This window comes from Protopterus annectens, chromosome 12.part0 (assembly GCF_019279795.1).
Source record: "Protopterus annectens isolate FY-2018-M chromosome 12.part0, PAN1.0, whole genome shotgun sequence".
Classification (NCBI taxonomy): Eukaryota; Metazoa; Chordata; order Ceratodontiformes; family Protopteridae; genus Protopterus; species Protopterus annectens.
Genome location: NC_056746.1, coordinates 1,084,708,125 through 1,084,728,365, shown reverse-complemented (window position 1 = coordinate 1,084,728,365; position 20,241 = coordinate 1,084,708,125). Strand labels below are relative to the sequence as shown.

The window sequence follows — 20,241 nt, the reverse complement described above, 5'->3', positions numbered from 1 at the left end:
AGGCTGTAGTGAGACCAAAGGGTAGAGCTCAAAACTGGAAGTGACTGGCTCCTAGCTAGAAGTGCAAGTATCTTCTGGATAGTCTTTCCATTCAAATGTGGTAGCATGCATCCTGAAGATTTGTACAGCACATCCAACTGTCTTTTTCCCGGAATGGAAGTATCAACTGCAGTGTCACCATCCGGAACTTGGTCTTTTTCACAGATTTGTTCAGATTGCTGAGGTCCAAAATGGGTCTCCAGTCCCCTGTTTTCTTTGGGACTAAAAATAATCTTTTGTAAGTTCCAGATCCTCTCTGGTCTGCAGGGACTATTTGGATGACTCTTTCTCTTAGCAACTTTTGGATTTCTAATGTTGCTTGTTCCTTCTGTCTGGGTGGAATGTCTGGAAATGACTTTTTTACGGGAGTGGGGGAGAAGGGAATGATGCATCCTCAGGATATTATGAACTGCACCCATTTGTTGTTTAACTTTTGCCAGGTTTCACAGTGCAAGGACAATCTACCTCTGACTGCCTCCAGAGGTGAGCAATCAGGCGCTCCTTCAGGAGCACTGGTCTACCAAAGAAAGATTCTCTGGAGCCCGGATTCTGCAGGCCTCCTCTGTCGCAAGGGTGGTTGTCTTCCATTATTGTTCCCCCTCTGCATCTTGGGGAATTTTCGCCTTATGTGTCCTGGAAATACCTTTGTGACTTTCTGAACCATATTTTCCCACTACCTCTCTGACCTTTAGGGAAGGGTACAGTAGGAGTGGAAAAACACACTCCAACGGCAGACAAGGTCTTGCCTTCCTGTTCATCCTAGTAAAAGTTTCTAACCTTGGGCCCAAAAAAGAGAAGAACCATCAAAAGGGGCATTAATGAAGGAAGACTTGAACGGCTCTGTGAAATCGCAAAGGCACATCCAGGCCTGCCTCCTGAGAGAGATGCCTGAACCTGCAGCCCTACTCGTTCCATCTGCTGCATACGATATAAGCCTCATGGATGAGTTGAAGACTGAATTTAGGGTGGCAAGCTGAGCACTGATTTATCTGTTGCCACGTCAGCTAAAGCTCCTTGCAGGGATACTGACAGTTCCTTTAACAGGTTCCCTCTGCAATCCTGTGAAGTGGGTGAGGTAGTTCAGTGACTGTAGGGCAAAGGTTACTGATGAAATGACATGCTTCCCATACCTATCCATGGCCATGGATACTTATTCGGAGGATGGATAGAGGAAGTGGTCTCAGATAGCTCCTTTTTAGTGGCTGCCACGATGATCATGACATCAACTGCTACACCTTTTGTCAAAAAAGTCTTGTCTTTAGGGGCTATAATGTATTTATTTTGCCTTCTAGGAATAGGCTCTATGGAGCCTGGAGTCTCCCAAGCCTTCCAAGAGATTAACTCAATAAGCTCTTTGGAAGAAAGGGTCACCCAAGAGGTTGAAGGGCAAGACCCAAAGGCCTTCAGGTAAACAGACTCCTCAGCAGAAGGGGAGGTGGACTTCCAGTCATCTCTCTGTTTTAAAATTTCCAGGATTTCTCCAAAGGAGACATCTTCAGGAGGTGACCATGGAGACCCTTCTGCTTCATCGAGGTCAGTATCAGATGTGATAGATTCCTCCGGAGACACAAGAAGCATCCTCTTGCATGTCCTCTTCCGAGGGAACTCCTCAGTGGGATATTCTGGAGAGGTTTCAGAAGAGGGGAGAGTCCCCTGCTGGACATCCTGAGGCCTGGTGTCTCTGTGGTCCTGTGGAGAGAAAGTACAGTTTTGTACCTACCATAAATGTAGATGTCCGATAGACATGCAACTGCAGTCATAACATGTGGGTTGTCCTGCCTCAGGCAGCCCTCGGTCGGCCGGATTCCAAAGTCTGGGTCCGACGTCGGCTGATGTCGCATTTCTCTCTGACGTCAGAGCGGCTGGAGTACATAAGCATCAGCCGACGCCATTTTCTTCAGTGTTTCTTGCCGCGCGGTGCCCGAAGCAGAAGCAGTTCACAAGTGCCGGTTGGTCAGCTCCTGTATTCTACGATACCAAAGTCATCAAAAAAGCTAAGTACCCCGTTGGGGACCTTTTCTTACCTCAGCCGATGTCAGAAATTACTGAAAAAGTTAACAATTGTCTTTCTTGTGGTAAACAAATACCTCATAAGGATTTCCACTCTTACTGTCTCCCTTGCCTGGGCCCAGACCACGATGTCTCGGCCTGTGTAGCCTGTGCTCACTTCAACAAGCGCACTCTCAGGCGCTGGGCGGAGTTCGCTGCAGATTTTTTCGGCGATAATTTTGCTTACACCATGCCGTCGGATCTTCCGACATCGCAAACTCCCAAAAAGCGAAAAGACCGGGACCGACATCCTCGGCCCGTGTCTACCACCGACTCCATGCCAAAACCTACAGCGAGTGCTCCGGTTCCCTCTGAGACGGTCTCTCCACTGCTCCGAACCGAAGACACCGCATTACCGACGACTCCGATTCCAGACATTACTCCGCCAGTTATAGATTTTCCTCCGGATACCGAAACCGAGAAAATGCCCGAGACCATTGCTGTAGACAAGGTCACTCCTGCACGTGGAGCTGCCAGGCCCCCCATGGCCATGTCTATTAAGGCCTACACTAGGGCTAAGGCAGCCAGCAAAACAAAGCTTATTACTTCTAAATCCTTACCTCAGCCTACTCCAGAGACACAAATTATGTCCATGGCTGCTGATTTAATTTCCATGATTAGGGGTTCACAGGCCCATCCTGAGAGAGGATCCCAGCCTCCTCCTGATAAAAGGCCCCGGATAGAACCCTCTGACCCTACTCCTTCAGATGAAGATTCTGAGGGCTCGGTCCACTCTGATAGCCAGGAAGAGCTCTTTCAGACCTATGAGGACTTGGATGCAGAAGACTCCATCCCCTCGGCCTCCCCTCCTGAGGATATTTCTTTTGGGGAAGTTCTGCACACCATGAGGGAACATTTCAAGTGGCAAGGTCAGGAATATTCTGATTCCAGGAAACGCCTTAGCACTCTGCCCCTGCTCCGAAGAGCTCCCTGGATCTGACAAATGGGTTTTCAGGGCTGATGGAGCCTCTGCAGAAGAAGACAGAAGCTCTGAAGCAGAGGCAGGAGCCGAACTCACCTGTGCCAAAGCCGCCAGAGACATGGTTGGATCTGGAGAAATCTGAACAAGCTCTGCGGACCCAACCAGAGAGTGTCAACTCCCTGAGGTCTCCTGCTCAGACTGGGCAAAAACACTTGGGGCAGATACTGGATCCAAGGAGTCTATGGTTCCTGGCCTGATACAGACACAAGTTGGATATAGGAATCTTCTGGCTTCAAAATCAAGGGACAGATCAGAGCAGAAGCAGGCACCAAGGGAGAAGACTGTGTCTGATCCAATTCCTTTGGCCTTGGATACATTAATAATTTGGCCAAGGCCGGTGTGCTTTTGAGATGTCTTATAAAAACAAAAGAGGAAAGAGGAGATACACAAATACTCGCAGACAGTCCTCCAATTTAAATGGACAGAAATTTCTGAGAAGGAGTTTTTTTTTTTAAATAATTGTCCTCTAACTAAAATGGATGATAAAGAAAGGTGAAAAAAGGGACAGAGGGAAAGGGGGGAAGCACTTCCCTGCTCGGCAAATGAGATCTTGGGAAGCTAAGGGGTTACACATTATGGGTAAAGAAGGATGCCCACAAGCTTTGCTGAATACCTCGAGCTTTTGACATGGCCGAGACGGATCCAATGGATCAGATCCGACCCATCAGTGAGAATAAAGGCGAGATTGACAACATTGCATCAATAAATTTCACTTGAGAATGCGTCTGGCACTATGAAGCGGCAAATGAGATCTGAGGTGATTTTGTGAGGAGCATTATGGGTAGAGCTTAGCAAGAGTTTTGGAAGGCACGAGCTGGAATAATGGCCAAGTCTGTTCTGAGCCTCAAAACCAAGAACACAGTCAAGGATTATGTGAAGATTGACAACATAAGCTTCAAAGGTAATGATGGTTTTAGGGTACTAAACAATATCAAGGTAATACAGAAAGACAAAATAACTGAGATACAGCTACAATAAAGGGTGGTGTATTCCTTTGAGTATGACAGCCCTGAAGAATTCAATTATCAATCCTGTAAGTCATAACTATTGCTGCCAATTTAGAACAAGGGAAACTGTACAATATCTGTAATGGAAATACTGTATGCTGGCATCTTAGTTTTGAAAATATGGATCAACAGATGTGAAATAAAAATGTTTTGTGACTGCAGAAAATACTGTCTTTAATAACCAAAAGGATCTTGTATTTTTTACCAAGACTTCTTACCTTGCTGGGCAACAATAGAAGTTTCATCTAGAGGATTGAAAATTCCAGGATAATCCTTCCCAAATGAAAGATGTTTGATATGGTGAGTCATGTTGATCTAAAAGCAAAAACAAGAGCTGTCTTTAAAAACTAGTCCTCTGAAATATGTCTAGATTTAGCTAAGATTTTCCTGAGTATCTCCTGATAACATGAAAATGATGCCTTACATGAAAACATTAAGAAAGCTAGCTAAATCCAGTTATTTACTTAATTTATTTTTATTTTATTATCTATTTAGTAACTGGCAGGTGAACTGGTCCAAAGACTCTCTTCAGTTGCAACCCAGGCTCACAGGCAATAAGCAGTGCAAGCAAACCTAAGTTATATACTTCAAATACAAGTTCACATATAGTTACTATGTTGCATCTTTCGGCTTTTCCCAGTTAGGGGTCGCCACAGCAGAACTCCGGTCTGCTAATGATTGGCAATAGATTTTTATGTACCGGCTTGCCAGGCCTGACGCACAACCTTCAACGAAGGTACGCCCATTCATGCATGTCTCCACACAGAAGACGCTTTAGCTAAGAATCGAACAGGACAACATCTTACTGTGAGGCGACAACGCTACCGCAGCACCACCACCACAGCTCCACATATAGTTACTATACAGTTGTAAAATGTTACACCGTTCATATACATTTCTAATAAAGTAGCAGGTTTACACTTTTTTTTAAGGTAACATGAATTGCAATATAGTCTGTCCACAAGAAATTGCTTCTTAAAGGTTTATAACTGGATTTTTTTAAAAGAAAACTCAAATGGAACTGAGTAAAAAAAAAAGAGAGACTACAGAGACCGGTCTGGACACTAAGAAGAGAACAAAGGTGTAAGAAGGGTTAAATGGGAAAGGGCAAGAGACAGTAAGCACTTGTAGAACATTAAGCCTTTTATAAATTATCCCTAAAGCATTTACAAGTAACTTCTTTGACGAACTGCTCAGAAAGGAAGGGACTTCTAATACTTGGTAAGGTATCCTGATGCCTTGTTTCAGCTGACAGTTCATTCTGGAACGTAGGGCCTGTTTGTGAGAAGCCTTGTCCACCAATGAATAAATAAATGGGTGATGGTTGAGTGATATTAATTTCTCCAGTGAATTCTATGGGGAGTAGAACTGTTCCCTGATTGGGAGTTTTCTTTGAAGAATACAGTTACAGTCATTGAGAATTTTATGTAGCAAGATACGTAGAGAAAAAGTGGACCTTTCAGTAATGGGTAGCCAAGTATGTTCATTTTTCAAGTTCACAATGCTGTACATGGGTATTGGCAAGCAGGAGAATTCTGACAATTCTATTCTCAGTGACTTGAAATCTTTAGGGTATTATAAGCATATTGTAAAGAGAGTACAGGAATATAGCTCAGGGAGAATGACATTTTTGGCCAGTGATTTATAATTAGTTGGAAACAGTAGATGTGATGTGATATGCTATAGCAGAGTTTTAATTGTGAGAGGACTTTATTAATGCTGTTATCATACCTCTGAACTGTACAGATTTTCAGAGAATGCCCAGATTTTTGCCTCATATTTTTGGATTGTTCTTTTTTTTTGACAAATCGTTGGGATGATCTAAGGATTAAAGTAATTAAATAATTATAGAATACAATGCCCCGTTTGGTATGTACCTCTCAAGACATCTGCAACAACTGGAAAGGCCACAGAAATACCTCACTAAAAGAATCACAAGCCTAAAGCAGATGACCTACGCAGACCGCCTTAAAAAACTCCAGCGTCGCATATCGTCTACTCAGAGGCGATCTCTGCTTAACATACAAGGCCATGTCAAACCCAGAGCTGTTGGACATGCTACACTTAAAGAAATTGGGATCTAAACCTTGTCATCACAATAAACAAAACATGCTGGAGGGATAGGTTCCTGACCCAGAGACTCCCCAGACTCTGGAATAGATTGCCCATGCATGTCAAGCAGAGTGCCTCTTTGGTCCTCTTCAAAAGGAACCTTGATGATTGGATGGACGAAAGGAAATTCACCCCAGGGATCACGTCAGTCGCCGTGCTAGACGGGGTCCAGGGAAGTAAATAGTGTGGGAAGAAATAGCCCAGGGAATTGTTATGGCTAGGCTTGTATAGGCCCTAGGGCTGATAGCCTAGTACCAACCTATGAATAATGACATGTATTTGAATTTCAGACTTCATATCCTCCAGAAAATGCATGCCAACACAAATCCTGTTATTCTACTAACTTTTTACATCTTTATGAGGAATATTTAAAATGTGTCCCTATTTTGGGGCCTTTGTCCCCCTATTTTGTTGGGCTTTGTCTAGATTTCTTGAGATAAGAGGTTGAGAGGTATGGTTGTCAGTGTGGGTTGTAAAGGAATAAGTACTTGTAAGAATAACAATATGGTTATTGTATGAGGTAGTAAGGACAGTGTGGGGAAATAAAGCATAACACTTTTTTGCGGTTAATTTGGAGTTTATATTGTTCAGACTACTGACAGATTGGAGGAGGATTGCTGGAGAAGATATTGCAGGATTGTAGGACATATGTTTGCCTGGAGTAATAAAATATCATCTGCACAGAGGGTAAGGTGAGTAGTCAGTAATATGACTAATGCATAAATAAAACTAATAGGCCTAGAGCAGAGCCTTGGGGGACACCTGTTAGTGCTCCATGCAGATAGCTGGTTGTTACAATAAGACTGAAAGGTCCATCTATCAAAACAACTATGAAACCAGGCAACGACATTTTCTACTAAACTGAGTTTTTGTAGCTTAGCAAACAGCATTTTGTGTTCTACAGTTTAAAAGGCACGAGTCAGGTCCACAAAAATACCAACTGTGAGGAGACTGTCATATAGGTTACTACAGATGGTGTCAGATTCTGAGAGTACGGTGGTAGGTTTGTTAAAACCATTTCTGAAGCCATGCTATAAGAAGTCCATATTTATTAAAGTGTTTAAGTAGCTGTTTATAAAGAAACTTTTCAATAAGTTTTGCAAGAGGGCAAAGAGTGGAGTTGCTTTTGCTGTGTGCTCTAGAGATTGCTGAGGATAGGCATGGTCATTTTCAGGCTTAGGAGGTCTTTTGAGGTTTGGGGAGATTGATTTTAGTGCCTCTGCATATGATGGTCTATGTGTAGTGGATGCAGAGTGTGTGTTTCTGATAACTTTGTTGTTAAGCAAGATTTTTGCCTCCAAGGAAGTTGTGAATGTGCATCTCTTGCATACTGTGGAGGCTTCTTTAAAGATTAAAAGGTTGCCTGCGAACATAAGGCAATTACTACGTTGTCTCAGGATTCCCATATCTGGCAAGCTGGCTACAGAGGCATTTGAAAATTACATACCCATGTTGTCAGGACATTTATTAGGGTTGGCTATTATGGTTTGAGGACTAGGCTTTACAGAGGTCTCTTACGGTGGTCTCTATGATTAGGGACTAGAGTTGAACAGGGCTTGGGCATGTTATTAGATAGTGTTATGATAGATCTATCTGATGCTCAAGCTAGTTGCTCTGAGCCTAACTCCATGCAATGCTTCTTCAGTAAAGTCTAGGTTACAGTCCTAGTACTAGTTTTACAGACAACCTTTACTGTCCAGGTGCTTGCATCTGTACAGGGCACTGCCAACCGCCACTGCACAGTAAGCAGCTCCATGCAAACATGTCTAATTTATCGAAGCAGAAATGAAAGTAAAATCTAACTTCTGAGCCCACCAGCCAATAAAACAACTAACTTTGAGCCCAATCTGGAGTGCTTCCCAGCTCAGACAGATGAGGAATGTACCTTTTGCCACAAGATGGATGATTTTCTTATGTTATCACCGGATCTATGAGGGGACCCTCCTTAGTGGATCCTCTGATTATCTTGATATTCTCAACCAATCACTGTTTGTCTTCCTGCATTTGGGGGTGCATGCTCCATTCCAGTGCATGCTGGGGCTTCACACAATTACTACACATAGCATATCTATTTCTACTGCCTACCAGTTCACCCCAGCTAATAAAATAAGCAGAATTTCTGCAAATCAAGATAAAACAACAAAGACCTGGATCCTTGATAATATTAAGTAATATGCAAGAGGACTATTTTCACAGACCAAATAATATGGATAGAAAAACAAAGTAAAGTCATGTGAGAACTTACTGTAACAGCAGTTACACATACAAATATTTCAAGCATGGGCATTAATACCCATCTAGCCTGCCAATATACCAAAACACTTGTTCCCATGATAAGTGTCTAGCTTGTTCTTAAAAATATCTAAACAAGTACTTGCATTACTGTAATTTGGTAGTCTGGTCCACGCAACAGCTGCTCTCTCAGACAGACAATTAGTACACTTCTCTCATTCCAACAGAATCTTCTACATAGGTTGCCTGATGATTCTCCAAGTACTTTTTGATAACCCCAAACATTCCCAGAAGTAGTTGTCTCTAAATGCCCTATATAACTGAATAAGATCTCCTCTTAGAAATCTATGAGAGACACTGTACAAGTTCAGATATTTTTTTTCTTTCATAATAACTTAAATTTTCATACCCATGGATGCCCTTAGTATATTTCCCCTGCACTCTTTCCAGTTTACTCATGCTTGTTTTGTTATAAAGTTTCTATATTGTTACTCCATACTCAAGTTTGGGTCTAATGTAACAAACAATGGCTTCATCATTTCTGATTTCCTATACTTTATAAATCTTTTCACACAACTTACAGTTCTAGAACTATCATTTACCAATTGGTTGATATGATTAGAAAAACTCGAAGCTGGATCTACCCATATATCCAGGTCCTTAAATGAGTCTATAGTTTAAATCACTGTGTGCTGTATTAAATATTCTCCTTTCAATTACGTCTTCCACAAATCCTGCATGCTTAGTTTTTTATGCATTTATCAGCATATCATTCTCCTGTGCCCAAATGATCAATTTAGTCAAGTTATTTTGCAGACATGCCTTATCTGTAACACATGTGATCAGTTTACTCAATTTGAGGTCATCTGCATATAGATTATAGAACACCTCAGATTAAATGGTTAGGTCTGAAAGATACTATCTAAACAAGCAAGGGCCTAGGACAGAGTCCTGTGGGACACCCTGAATGTAACCAAGAAATTCACCTGTCCAACTGCTGTATGATACTTGCCATGTCCTATCTGTAAGCCATGCAGCTATCCATCTTATCAAGAGTACATCAATACCTACATGATCAGTGTTTTGTGTATGACCCTCTCAAATGCTGAAGTTAAATCTATATAAACATTTTTTCATTCATAACTGTTACTGTATTGTTAAAGAATATCATGTTACAGATGGTAAATAGATCTATTTTTAACATATTCATTCTGATACATGATTTCAAGTCCCAACCTATCCAGTTCTGACAACTTATCCAATATTACCTTCTCCAAATTTTTCACAACATGAAAGTAGACTTAAGGGTCTATATGTCTCTGGATCTATCCTACTCCCCTTTCCCTTAAATGAAGGTTTAGTAGGTGCATGCCTCCAATCTTGAGGAATCACCCCATATTTATATGACCTAGTAAATAATAGATATAATAATACTGTAAGTTCTTGCAGAAGTGTTCTTAGGTCATTGTTACTAATTTCGTCTCCTCCCTGTGCTTTGTTTGGTTTCTAGTCTGCACAGTTTTTTCCAGAATAATCTAATTTGATTACAGTTTTTGCAGTTATCTGGATGTCAGTAGGATAGCTTATCACCTCCTTTGTGGAGCCAAGCTGTTTTGCATAAAATTTTGTAAATATAGCTATAATTTCTTGTGCCTGAAAATACATTTTAGAATCTAAATACAGCTTATCAATTTGTATGTCTTTACTCCTTCCACATCTTAGGCATCTATAAAAAGGTTTCTTATTATGCTCAATATTTGTTTGTTTGTGTCTTTCGGCTTTTCTCGGTTAGGGGTTGCCACAGCGGAACTCCGGTCCGCTAATGATTGGCAGTTGATTTTTATGTACCGGCTTGTCAGGCCTGACGCACAACCTTCAACGAAGGTACGCCCATTCACGCATGTCTCCACGCAGAGTATGCTCAATATCTTTATATAAAATTTCTTCAAATTTTTCTTGATCTTGTTTCACACTATGTTTATTGTTTCTCCAAGTTGTTTATTTCAGTTTTCAAAGTTGCAGTTTGACCTTTCTTCAGTTTCGTATACTTTTTGTCTCTCAGATTAATCAATATCTTGTTCTTATAGAAATATATGCCTAGATCTTGATGTTAAATATTTGTTTTTTTGCAGTCAGTTTCTTTTTAAAACTTTCCGCATTCATATGTAGTTTTTCCACTGAACACATCACTCCAGTTAGTTTTACATAGTGACTGTTTTCCTTGCATATAATTAATTATAATTAATCTTCTGTGCATTGGTTTAGACTTCAGTCTGGCAGAATTATCTTGCAACAAAATAAACCTTTATAACCCCATGATCAATGCACATCAACGGATGTAAAACTAACTTGAAGTAACAGTAATTTCTTTAGGAACACAATGTCCTTAAGCAATTGTTGTTCCTGACCATACGTGGTGAATAATTTGCTTACTTATTAATCTTCCCTCCAGTGTTTCATGCAAGAAATGTATGAATTCCTCTAGGTCATCAGCACTTGACTTTGGTGGTCTATACACTCCAACAATTTTTAAATGTTCCAGGGTTGTCGTTACTGTCACAGTTACACAATCTACAGTATTGGTGTTACTACCGAACATGTAATATTCACAGGTCTCATAACTATCTTTAATCCCTATCATAATACCGCCATTTGCTTTTTTGCTAGAATGTCTATTACAATAAAAACATTTATACCCTGACAGAACTGATTTCCAATCATTGCTCTTTAACCACGTTTCACAAACAATAACATCAATCTGGTGGAAACATAGCAATTTTCCAATAAAATAACTTTATTATTAATGTTCCTAGCATTAACAACCATCAGAGATGCATCAACTGTTGCTATCTGTGAAGTGTCACATTTTTGACCTGCCAAGTGTTTGTCAAATATTGCAAAATATATGCTGCAAAAATTATCTTCCTTGAACCTAACAAATGCACACCACCCTGTCTGAACATACCTGCCCATATCTAGGCTTGGTTGCTCTACACATTTAACATTTTTTAAAAACAGGACATTTTTTTCCATGTAGGTATTTACCCAAAAAGTATTTTCATTCACAGTGACCTGACTATCCTTTCTATATGTGATTTGTGAAAAATGTGTCCTAACACCAGTACAAGCTATACTACCTACGAAGGCTGTAAGTTCTTTACTATCAGTCAAAGAGCCCTTGCAGATGGAATCATTTGTGAAAACAGATCCATACTTCTTTACATTAAGTCATTCTAAGGCTTTTCTCACATCTTCTATTTTTGATCCTGGCAAGCATAACATTATTCAGTGTCCATTATTTTTTCTGCAAATGTAAGTATCAGTTCTTCTAATAACAGAATCACCAATTATAAGAGTATCTTTTCTGACCAGATCTTAAGAATCTTCGACATCTAGTAGGGTAGTATCTACTCTATCAGTCATTACAAAGGAATGATCTTCATCGCCATTAGTCTTATTAACACCACTGTTTTCACTGCATATTAAATTTGCAAGCATACAATTCTCATCCAGCTGACTTTGTACATCCACAGCTTAAGCCATGAAGTCAACAGCCATGTAGTCAACATCTGTCTTTCTCTTCTTTTTTCTTACAGTAATGTTCTTCAATCCTTCCATGTTCAGTTTTGATTTCTTCCTTTTCACCTGCCCCTTGTCTCTTTTTAGGAAAAAGTGACGTCTTTTGCTGTAGACTGAAGGTTTTCTGATAGAAAGATGTTATAATATAGCAATAATCCATGCCTGGGTGTGGGTAAAGCTGGATTTACCCACGGTTGGCGTGGTTTGGTCATGACGGCGAAGCCCAAGTGGCCAAACAAAGCCAACCGTGGGTAAATCCAGTATTACCCACACCCAGGCATGGGTTATTGCTATTATACAATGACATTATTTAAGAAAAAAAATAATTACTTTTCTTAAATAATGGCATTGTATAATGCCTCCTTGCTGCCCTTCCGCAGCTGTCTGGTATTCTGCAGCTGTTCTGATGTACTGCGCATGCAATATGCTTACACAGTACATCAGAATTGTGGGCAAAAGCAACGAAGAAAGCAAGGTCTCCGTTGCTTTTTCAAACTGTCTTGCTATGTTAAAGCTATGTTAAATGAGAATCTCCGTTGCTTTTTTTAAAGCTGTCTCGGTATGTTAAACCCATTTAACACAGTGAGACAGTTTTGAAAAAAGCAACGGAGAAAGAAAGATCTCCGTTGCTTTTTACAAACTGTCTCGCCATGTTAAATGGGTTTAACATAGCGAGAGAGCTTTAAAAGAAGCAGCGGAGAATCTCCGTTGCTTTTTTTAAAGCTGTCTCGGTATGTTAAACCCATTTAACATAGCGAGACAGTTTTGAAAAAAGCAACGGAGAAAGCAAGATCTCCGTTGCTTTGTACAAACTGTTTTTGCTACATTAAAGGAGTTTAACATAGTGAAACAGTGAGAAAAAAAGAGTTACAGTAATGGAAAAAGTCCGGGCGACCGGACCCTTTTCCATTACTATAACTCTGATTTACAACGTGCACGCTGACCAATCAGCGTGCACATTTTTGAATATTAATGGGGGGGGGGAGTTGTATAATTCCCTATAGTCTGTGTGTTACATAACAAAGCAGTGTCCTTTTTAGCACACATTCTTTTTACTTTACAGACATTTATCAGTTTCTTTTTCTTCCTTGTTATTTGTTGTGAACATCTTCCTTTCTTTCTTTTTTTCTTTGTTCTAAACAGTCTGAATCCTCAGATTGACAAATACTTGCATCCAGAATTCTAAAGTTATCAGGGGCATCATCCTGTTTCATAGAGGTTGAATGATCTTTCCAGACAAAGGACACGTCATTTCCTAAATGTGTTCTATTTGCTCTTTGCCTAACATTTATCTCACCAGTCCAGTCTTTAATATACGTAACAGTTCTTCAAGATGTGCCAATTGCACAAGTGCAATCATGGTCAGTAAGTCTAGATTTACTTCTAATAATGGTAAACAAATCATCCAACTTTTACATGAGGAACACAGATCACCAGTGTTGTCTGCATTTATTACACTGTACAAGATATATATGCTTTAGAAAATCATTAATGCATATTCATTTAAGGAATCCATATTCAGCTTCAAACCAATACAAAATTATATAAAAAATTATCAAAATCACAGAAATCTAACAGAACTTAAATCAAATCCAACAAGAAAAGCCACACAAGCAATACACAACTAAATACTAAAGTAAGTACAGTAAAGTTGTTCTGACTGTACACGTTCTGAAAGTCAGACAAAAGTTGCAGCTCCTTTATGTCACTAAAACTCAAAGTCACACTTCTTAACAGTAAAGATCAATAAATCAAAGCAAGATACGATTGTTTAGATAAGCTCTGGAGTGGCATCTCTGCAGAGTGTGTGTGTGTGTGTGTGTGTGTGTGTGTGTGTGTGTGTGTGTGTGTGTGTGTGTGTGTGAATTTATAGATGACTATGCCCCTTGGGATGACTAGAGCTTGCCTGTCTAATAACCATCCCTTCCTAACAACTGACATTGAAAATTAAAGGTAAAACAACAAAATATAAATCAAAGTAAATCTTGTCTACAAGCTAGACCTGCCGTCCTACAAACAGTGAAAAACAATGGTAAAAATAAAGTATAAATTAAAATAAAACTTCTCTTACCAGTCACAGTCGCAGTAAATCACAAACCAAGACAGGACTGTTTAGATAAGCTCTGGATTCAGTACAAACAGAATGTGGGAATAAGCATCAGTCTGAAGTCTGCTCAACCAGCCTAACTCAGACAGCTGTCTACATCAGGGTGCAGGCGAACATTTCCCCTTAACAGAGAAGGGCTCCATAGTCCTTAATAAAAAGGGCACTGTGACAATGGCCTGCACCATGTTCTGTTCCTTTTTGCCCTCAAACTTAAGAGGCCATATCTCATATGCAGAACAGCTTCCTTTGATAGAAAAGTTTGGATGGTAGCCCCCCTTTTTTTTTCATTCTGCAGTGCTGGACTTTTTTCATGGGTAATGGCAGACGGGTCCAGTCCTGAGGGTAAAGATGAGTGAGAGCTTCTAATGAAACAGTGATCCTCTTAAACATCTGCTGTTAAGGTGAGATCTCAAACAACTACACTATGTTCACTGTAAGGCTACTTTTGTAGTAGTGCTCATAAAAATATGGGGAACACACTCCTACAGCCTGCCAAATTTAAGGTGGGAGATGCCTCCCTTCTCATGTCTTGCTTCTTCAAAGGGTAACATTGGGGACTTCAACTCCAAGCTCTGCTCTAACCCTGGAATAGACATCAAAATAAAAAAGTGTTTGCAGAATGTATGAACTAATGTTTAGAACGCTGCCTAATAGATGCCCTGGGTAAAAACCTGTTAAAAAGAAGGCTACTGAACTGGAGGCTGTCCTAGAATAATATGCTTTCATCAATTCCTATAAAAGCCTGCCTTGCCTCTAATAAGAGGATAATGCAGTCCATTGACCATCTGGAGACTATCTGCTTACTGAACAATTTGCTCACTTATGCGCAAAACTACAGACATCTGACCCATAGTGCCATAAATGTCTTCTGCTATCAAACATTTCCAGAATCCTTTGTTCTGTGGGTTTTGTGAAGAATACCATTAGATGACTGACTGGATAAGAAACATATCAGAAACTAATTTTGAAATGAAGATAGGATTTACTGAAATTGACTATCACTGTGGAGGATGGTGAAAGGCTGCTTTGCCATTACAGCTTGCAACTACCCGAGATACTTTTCTTTTGAATGCAAATGCCACCAAGAACAGAATCTTCTAGAGCACAAACATGAGCATCACTGAGGTAGCCAGTTCAAACAAATCCAAGACTGTCTGTTCCAGGATGAAGTTCAGACGCCAAGGAGGAGGCACAGCCCTTCTGGGTGGTTGTAAGGCATTACTCTTCTTAGGAATTGCTTGCCTCCCCCTGCTAGGAAGAATAACAGCAAAAGGCAAGCAGAAATGGTTGAAGCATACACCCTTTTAGTGGAGTAAGATGATATTACTCTTAAAAGCTCTGACAGACAACAAGGGGTACCTCTGCTTTCAAATGATCCTTGTTTTGCTTTTTGCACAAAAAAGGAAAACCTTTCTCATTTTGTCAAGTTTGTTTGTGTCTTTCGGCTTTTCCCGGTTAGGGGTCGTCACAGCAGAACTCCAGTCTGCTAATGATTGGCAGTAGATTTTTACGTGCCGAGTTTCCATTCCTGATGCACAACCTTCAACGAAGGTACGCCCATTCATGCATGTCTCCACAGAGAAGCCGCGCTAGCTGAGAATCAAACGGGACAACGTCTAACTGTGAGGCGATAACGCTACCACAGCACCATCACCGCAGATTTCTCATTTTGTCAAGTATGATTTCCTTATGTTAGGCTTCCCGCCCTCTATTAGGAAGGTTAGCCTGTTCTGACAGAAGATGCCGCAGAGGAATAAGCATCAGCTCTTCCACACTGGCAGCCTGGGGTTCTTAACGTTTGGGTGTACCAGGGTTCTGGGCCTCTGCGAGGGCAAGTCTAGTTCCTGTACAAGGAAAATGGGTTCTTTGGTCATGCATCAACATTAAGGACCAGCGCTGCCTCGGCCAAAACAAAGCTACGAGGATCACTCTCCATACCTTCTCCACCAGTCTCAGAGCAAAGGGAGTTAGGGGGGTATACATGGGGGGGGGGGTGATGTTACTACTGGAAGGGAAAGGAATCCACTCCCTACCCCCTGCTGCAAGGTTGTCTCATGCAGTAAACAAGGAGCTGAATGGTTCAGGAAGCAGATAAGTTCACCTTGAGAAAAACCCATTTGTTTGTCATCTGCCAAAAGCCTCTCCTGATCAACCTCCACTTGTGTTTCCCCACCAATGTTCTGTTCACTTCAATGGCTATGCTGTTACACTGTCAGGATGGATACACCACAATGTGCATGAGATTGGACTGGGCCACTACTTCACACACCTGCAGGGCCAGAATGCATACTGGATATGATCTTGTTTCTAGAACATATTACTGTGGTATTGCCCAAGTTAAGTATCAGGGCATACTGACTCTTGAAAGCCTTCATAACTAGCAGGACTGCTAAAATCTCCTTTAGGTTGATGTGTGGTTCCCCTTTAGGAGTGAGACCAAGGCCCTTGAACAGAGAAGGTTCCACTGTGGGTGCTATTTCAAGGAGGACAGTCTCTCTCTGTTTTTGCACACATGATCTGCCTTCCAAGTGAACTCTGTATGTAAGATACCACTACCTTAGGGCTTGCAGATGCTTGCGAAGATTTCTGGAACCACTGGATTTTCCTCATGCATAACCTAGTTTGCAGGACCATAAAAATGTTCAAAGCCATATTTTTCAAAGACTTCATGAAGTTCCTGGCTGTAATGCAGTCCATACTGGTCTGCCAACAGATGCAAAAATCAAGGGTGCGAGAGTTCCACCTCAGGAGGTAGGCCCTGCACTTTTCCCTGTTCAGGGTCACTCCAGCAAAGTCTTAATCCTATACTGATTAAGGCTTGACTGAGGATGACAAAAAACAGATGATGGCGGTAGTCTATAGTAATGTTGAGACTGCAGAATTTGGAATTATGACTGAGACTGCAATATACATCACATAAATACAAGTAGATGTGGACATCTTCCAGTCTAAGGAAGATTAGCACTGGGGCCAGTCACTCTACAAATACCTTGGGTACAGCAGAGTACCCAAATGGCAAAGAAGTCAATTGGCAATGCATGGTCCCAACTCTGCAATTTAGAAGCATAGTGTGGTCCTTAGAAATGGTTATGTAGAAATAGGTATGGTGCAATTAAGAAGGCTTGAGGGAGGAAAAGTGAAAGCAACAATTTCAGGATAAGTATCCCAAATTAGGGTACCTGCAGGAAGAAATTGAGCCTGGATTGATTCATAATTTGTATACACAGTCTGTCACCTTTGGGGAACTATAAACAGGTAGGAATAGAAAGCTTACACTTCTTCCCACTCTTGTCACCAGTTCAATTGACCTTGGTCCTGCAAGGTCAACTACAGCTGATCTTTTGCTACTTGGCATCTCCACAAAACTTGAATGGCCGTTATTCTGTACCCTTCATTTACAGAGCTCAAAAACCAAGTGTCCAATGTTATCTTTGCCATTGTCTCTACAAGTGGCTCAATCTACCTCCAAATTGGGCCAAATGCAGAGAATAGAGAAGGAAAGTGGAGGAATCTGAGTCATAACTGTTCAGAGGCAATGGCTAAGCCACTTCCAGCATACTTCACAAGTTTTGTCATACCTCTTACCCCACCAGGTCTGCTTCTTCTCTGATTTCTCTTCAGCTGATTATCCTTAGGCTGGTGCCTAGGGAAAGGACCCGCCTAGGAAGGGTAATTTCTCCTATACTATAAAAATAGAGAGAGGCCTGAAAAAGCTACTTCATGGTCTGCATGGCTTTGCCTTTGTCCAACACTTTCTTTTTTTTTTTTTTTTTTTTTTTTTTGAGTATCTTCAAGTGAAGGTTTCACAAAGATTCCTTTGTTTAAGAGTAATAAAAAGGCTTTCCTCTAATGTCTTTAGGTAATGTGTAAACTCTATGACAGCATAATGTCTGATGACAGAGCTGGAAGCTGCTATTAAACAGACTACATATAGCCTTAGAACTGCAGATAATCAAGTGGTTCCTCCACTCTGGGAGAGCTGAAGAAGTTTTAGAATGAGACTTTTAGTGACTTATCCAGAATTTCCACAGACAAGTCTCCTATTTGGGCCAGGGTTTTTCCCTAGTACTCAATGTGTTTCTAGCAACTTACTGTCTTAAATTCCAGAATGACAAAGTATAAACTTTTTTCCTGAAGTTATCCAGGACCCTGCTTTCACTATCATTCAGAAATGTACTCAGCCATGGTACTATAGTGCCAATCTTGGGTGCCTCTAAGGAAATGATGGGGACCTGCTCCTAAATTTTGGAGTAAAATCAGTCAGTCTGCTGCAACTTATGGAAACTATCTAGTGTCTTAGGAGAGGAAGGGCTGGGTGTCTGGCTGTACAGAGTCTACTTTGAATGTGTTCACAAAGACATCAAATGCCATAGGAACCACACTGGGCTTACATTCATTAGGCCTAGGATTTCAACAATCTTTTTTTGCTATCAGACATCTCCTTAGTTTCGCATTTAAAATATTCTCTCATTTTCATGAGTGTGGACTTAAAGGACTTGTCACCTGGGGGAAAAAGATAAGATGGTGTTACCTTCACTGAAGTCAGATCCAAGGAAAAAAACTTTTGAATTATGAAGGCTAAGTCATCCTCTTCATCTTCCTCAGAGGATGAAATGGGCTGTGCAACAGGATAGGCATCGTTTTTTCCTCTTAGCCTGGATTGAGGAGTGAGAATATGGGATTTGTCAGCCACTGCTGGAAGGCTATCCAGTATCAGAAGTGCTTTGCTGAGGAAAACGTTGAGTGGGAAACTTTCTTCCCAAGGGGAGATGCCCCACTTTAAATGCCTTCCTCAAGAAGTGTGCTCTCCATGTCGCTAAGAAATGGTCAACCAGCCTGTATTTCTCTCTCTCCTCTCCAAGAATCCATGACGGATGGATGTGTCATTCTTCTACAGGAAACACCACATATTAAGGCCAGATATCCACTATTCTAATTATGGATGCAAGCTCCATATCTTCTTCACTGTACACATCCAAAGGGATTGAACAAACCCAGTAGACACCAGATGTTCTATCAGGGCCTAGAAAAAGATGACTCTCTCAGATGTCCTCGGGTCTTTGTGACACAGTTAGTGTAATTCACTTTTCCCTGGCTTCTTTCTTGGGAGTCTTGTCTCCTCCAATTTATGTCAATGATCTTACTTATGGGTCATCTTAAAGGAAGACTTGCCCCCAAGGAGGTAGATGATTACTCAGATGCCTGCATTACTGCATCTGACTTTTTCCCTACATCAATCATGCTCTAGTGTGACATCTTTACTTCGTTTATTAAACATTGTACAACTCTGGCAATAAGTTGAAAAGTGAGACTTTGCCAAACAAAGCAGACACTATGGGGTTCTGATATTGCATTTGTGATACGTACCTTAGGAAATGCAATGGTTTTCCAATAAACCTTCCTAGCAAAATTACAACATTAATAACCCTCTCTGGTGGGTCCTGTGACTGGATTGAATCATGTGCAATATATCCAACCAGGTGGAGTAATCCATAGGACAAATAAAATGGCAGTGAGTCAGTAAAGCTGAGTCCTGAAGTACAGGTGCATTAAAGGAAGACTCATGGCAGGGACCATAATGCTTGGGAAGATAGAAATGAGGTTCAAACAGCCACAGGAAAGATGTCTGGAATGGAGAAATTCTGAGAACAAGCACTGTAATACTAGAAACATTCATGCCCCTAGTGGATCGACTGCTGACTGCAGCATTTTCCAATAGTTGGACAGTAGCCTAATGGCAAAATATAATACAACTGGCAATTTTCTTGGAAAGAATTTACTTAAAAGCTAACAGATCCTTTCTCAACCCACTTTGTTCTAGATCAAAGGAGCTGAAATTAAAATTATATACTTAACATAATGACAGATGTGTACTACCAGGTACATCTTCCTCTACCTATAGGACCCAAGCAGCTCAGTATCTAAAACTCTGCAAAGCTACCTGGCCCCTCTCCTTTTCCTAGAATCCTAAACACAGAAGGGGCATTCTCCAGATCTTGTTAGCACACTGAAAGGAGGAACCAATGAAGAGAAATACCAATAATATGACAAAGGGCTCCTTAAGAACTCTCCCCCACCCAGATCAAAAATGGCATGGGGAAAGGAGGACAATGGACCAGGTCTTAAACAACTGT

At 40.9% G+C, this 20,241-nt stretch overlaps 1 protein-coding gene across 1 annotated transcript in view; it reads right to left on the bottom strand.

Moving 5' to 3' along the window:
• ERGIC3 (ERGIC and golgi 3) overlaps positions 1–20,241 on the bottom strand; it is a gene marked incomplete in the record, with an annotated part of 681,165 nt that overhangs the window by 190,952 nt on the left and 469,972 nt on the right. The window contains 1 exon segment of the mRNA XM_044090101.1: positions 4,296–4,392. Within this exon segment, the coding sequence (XP_043946036.1) occupies positions 4,296–4,392 (97 nt within the window).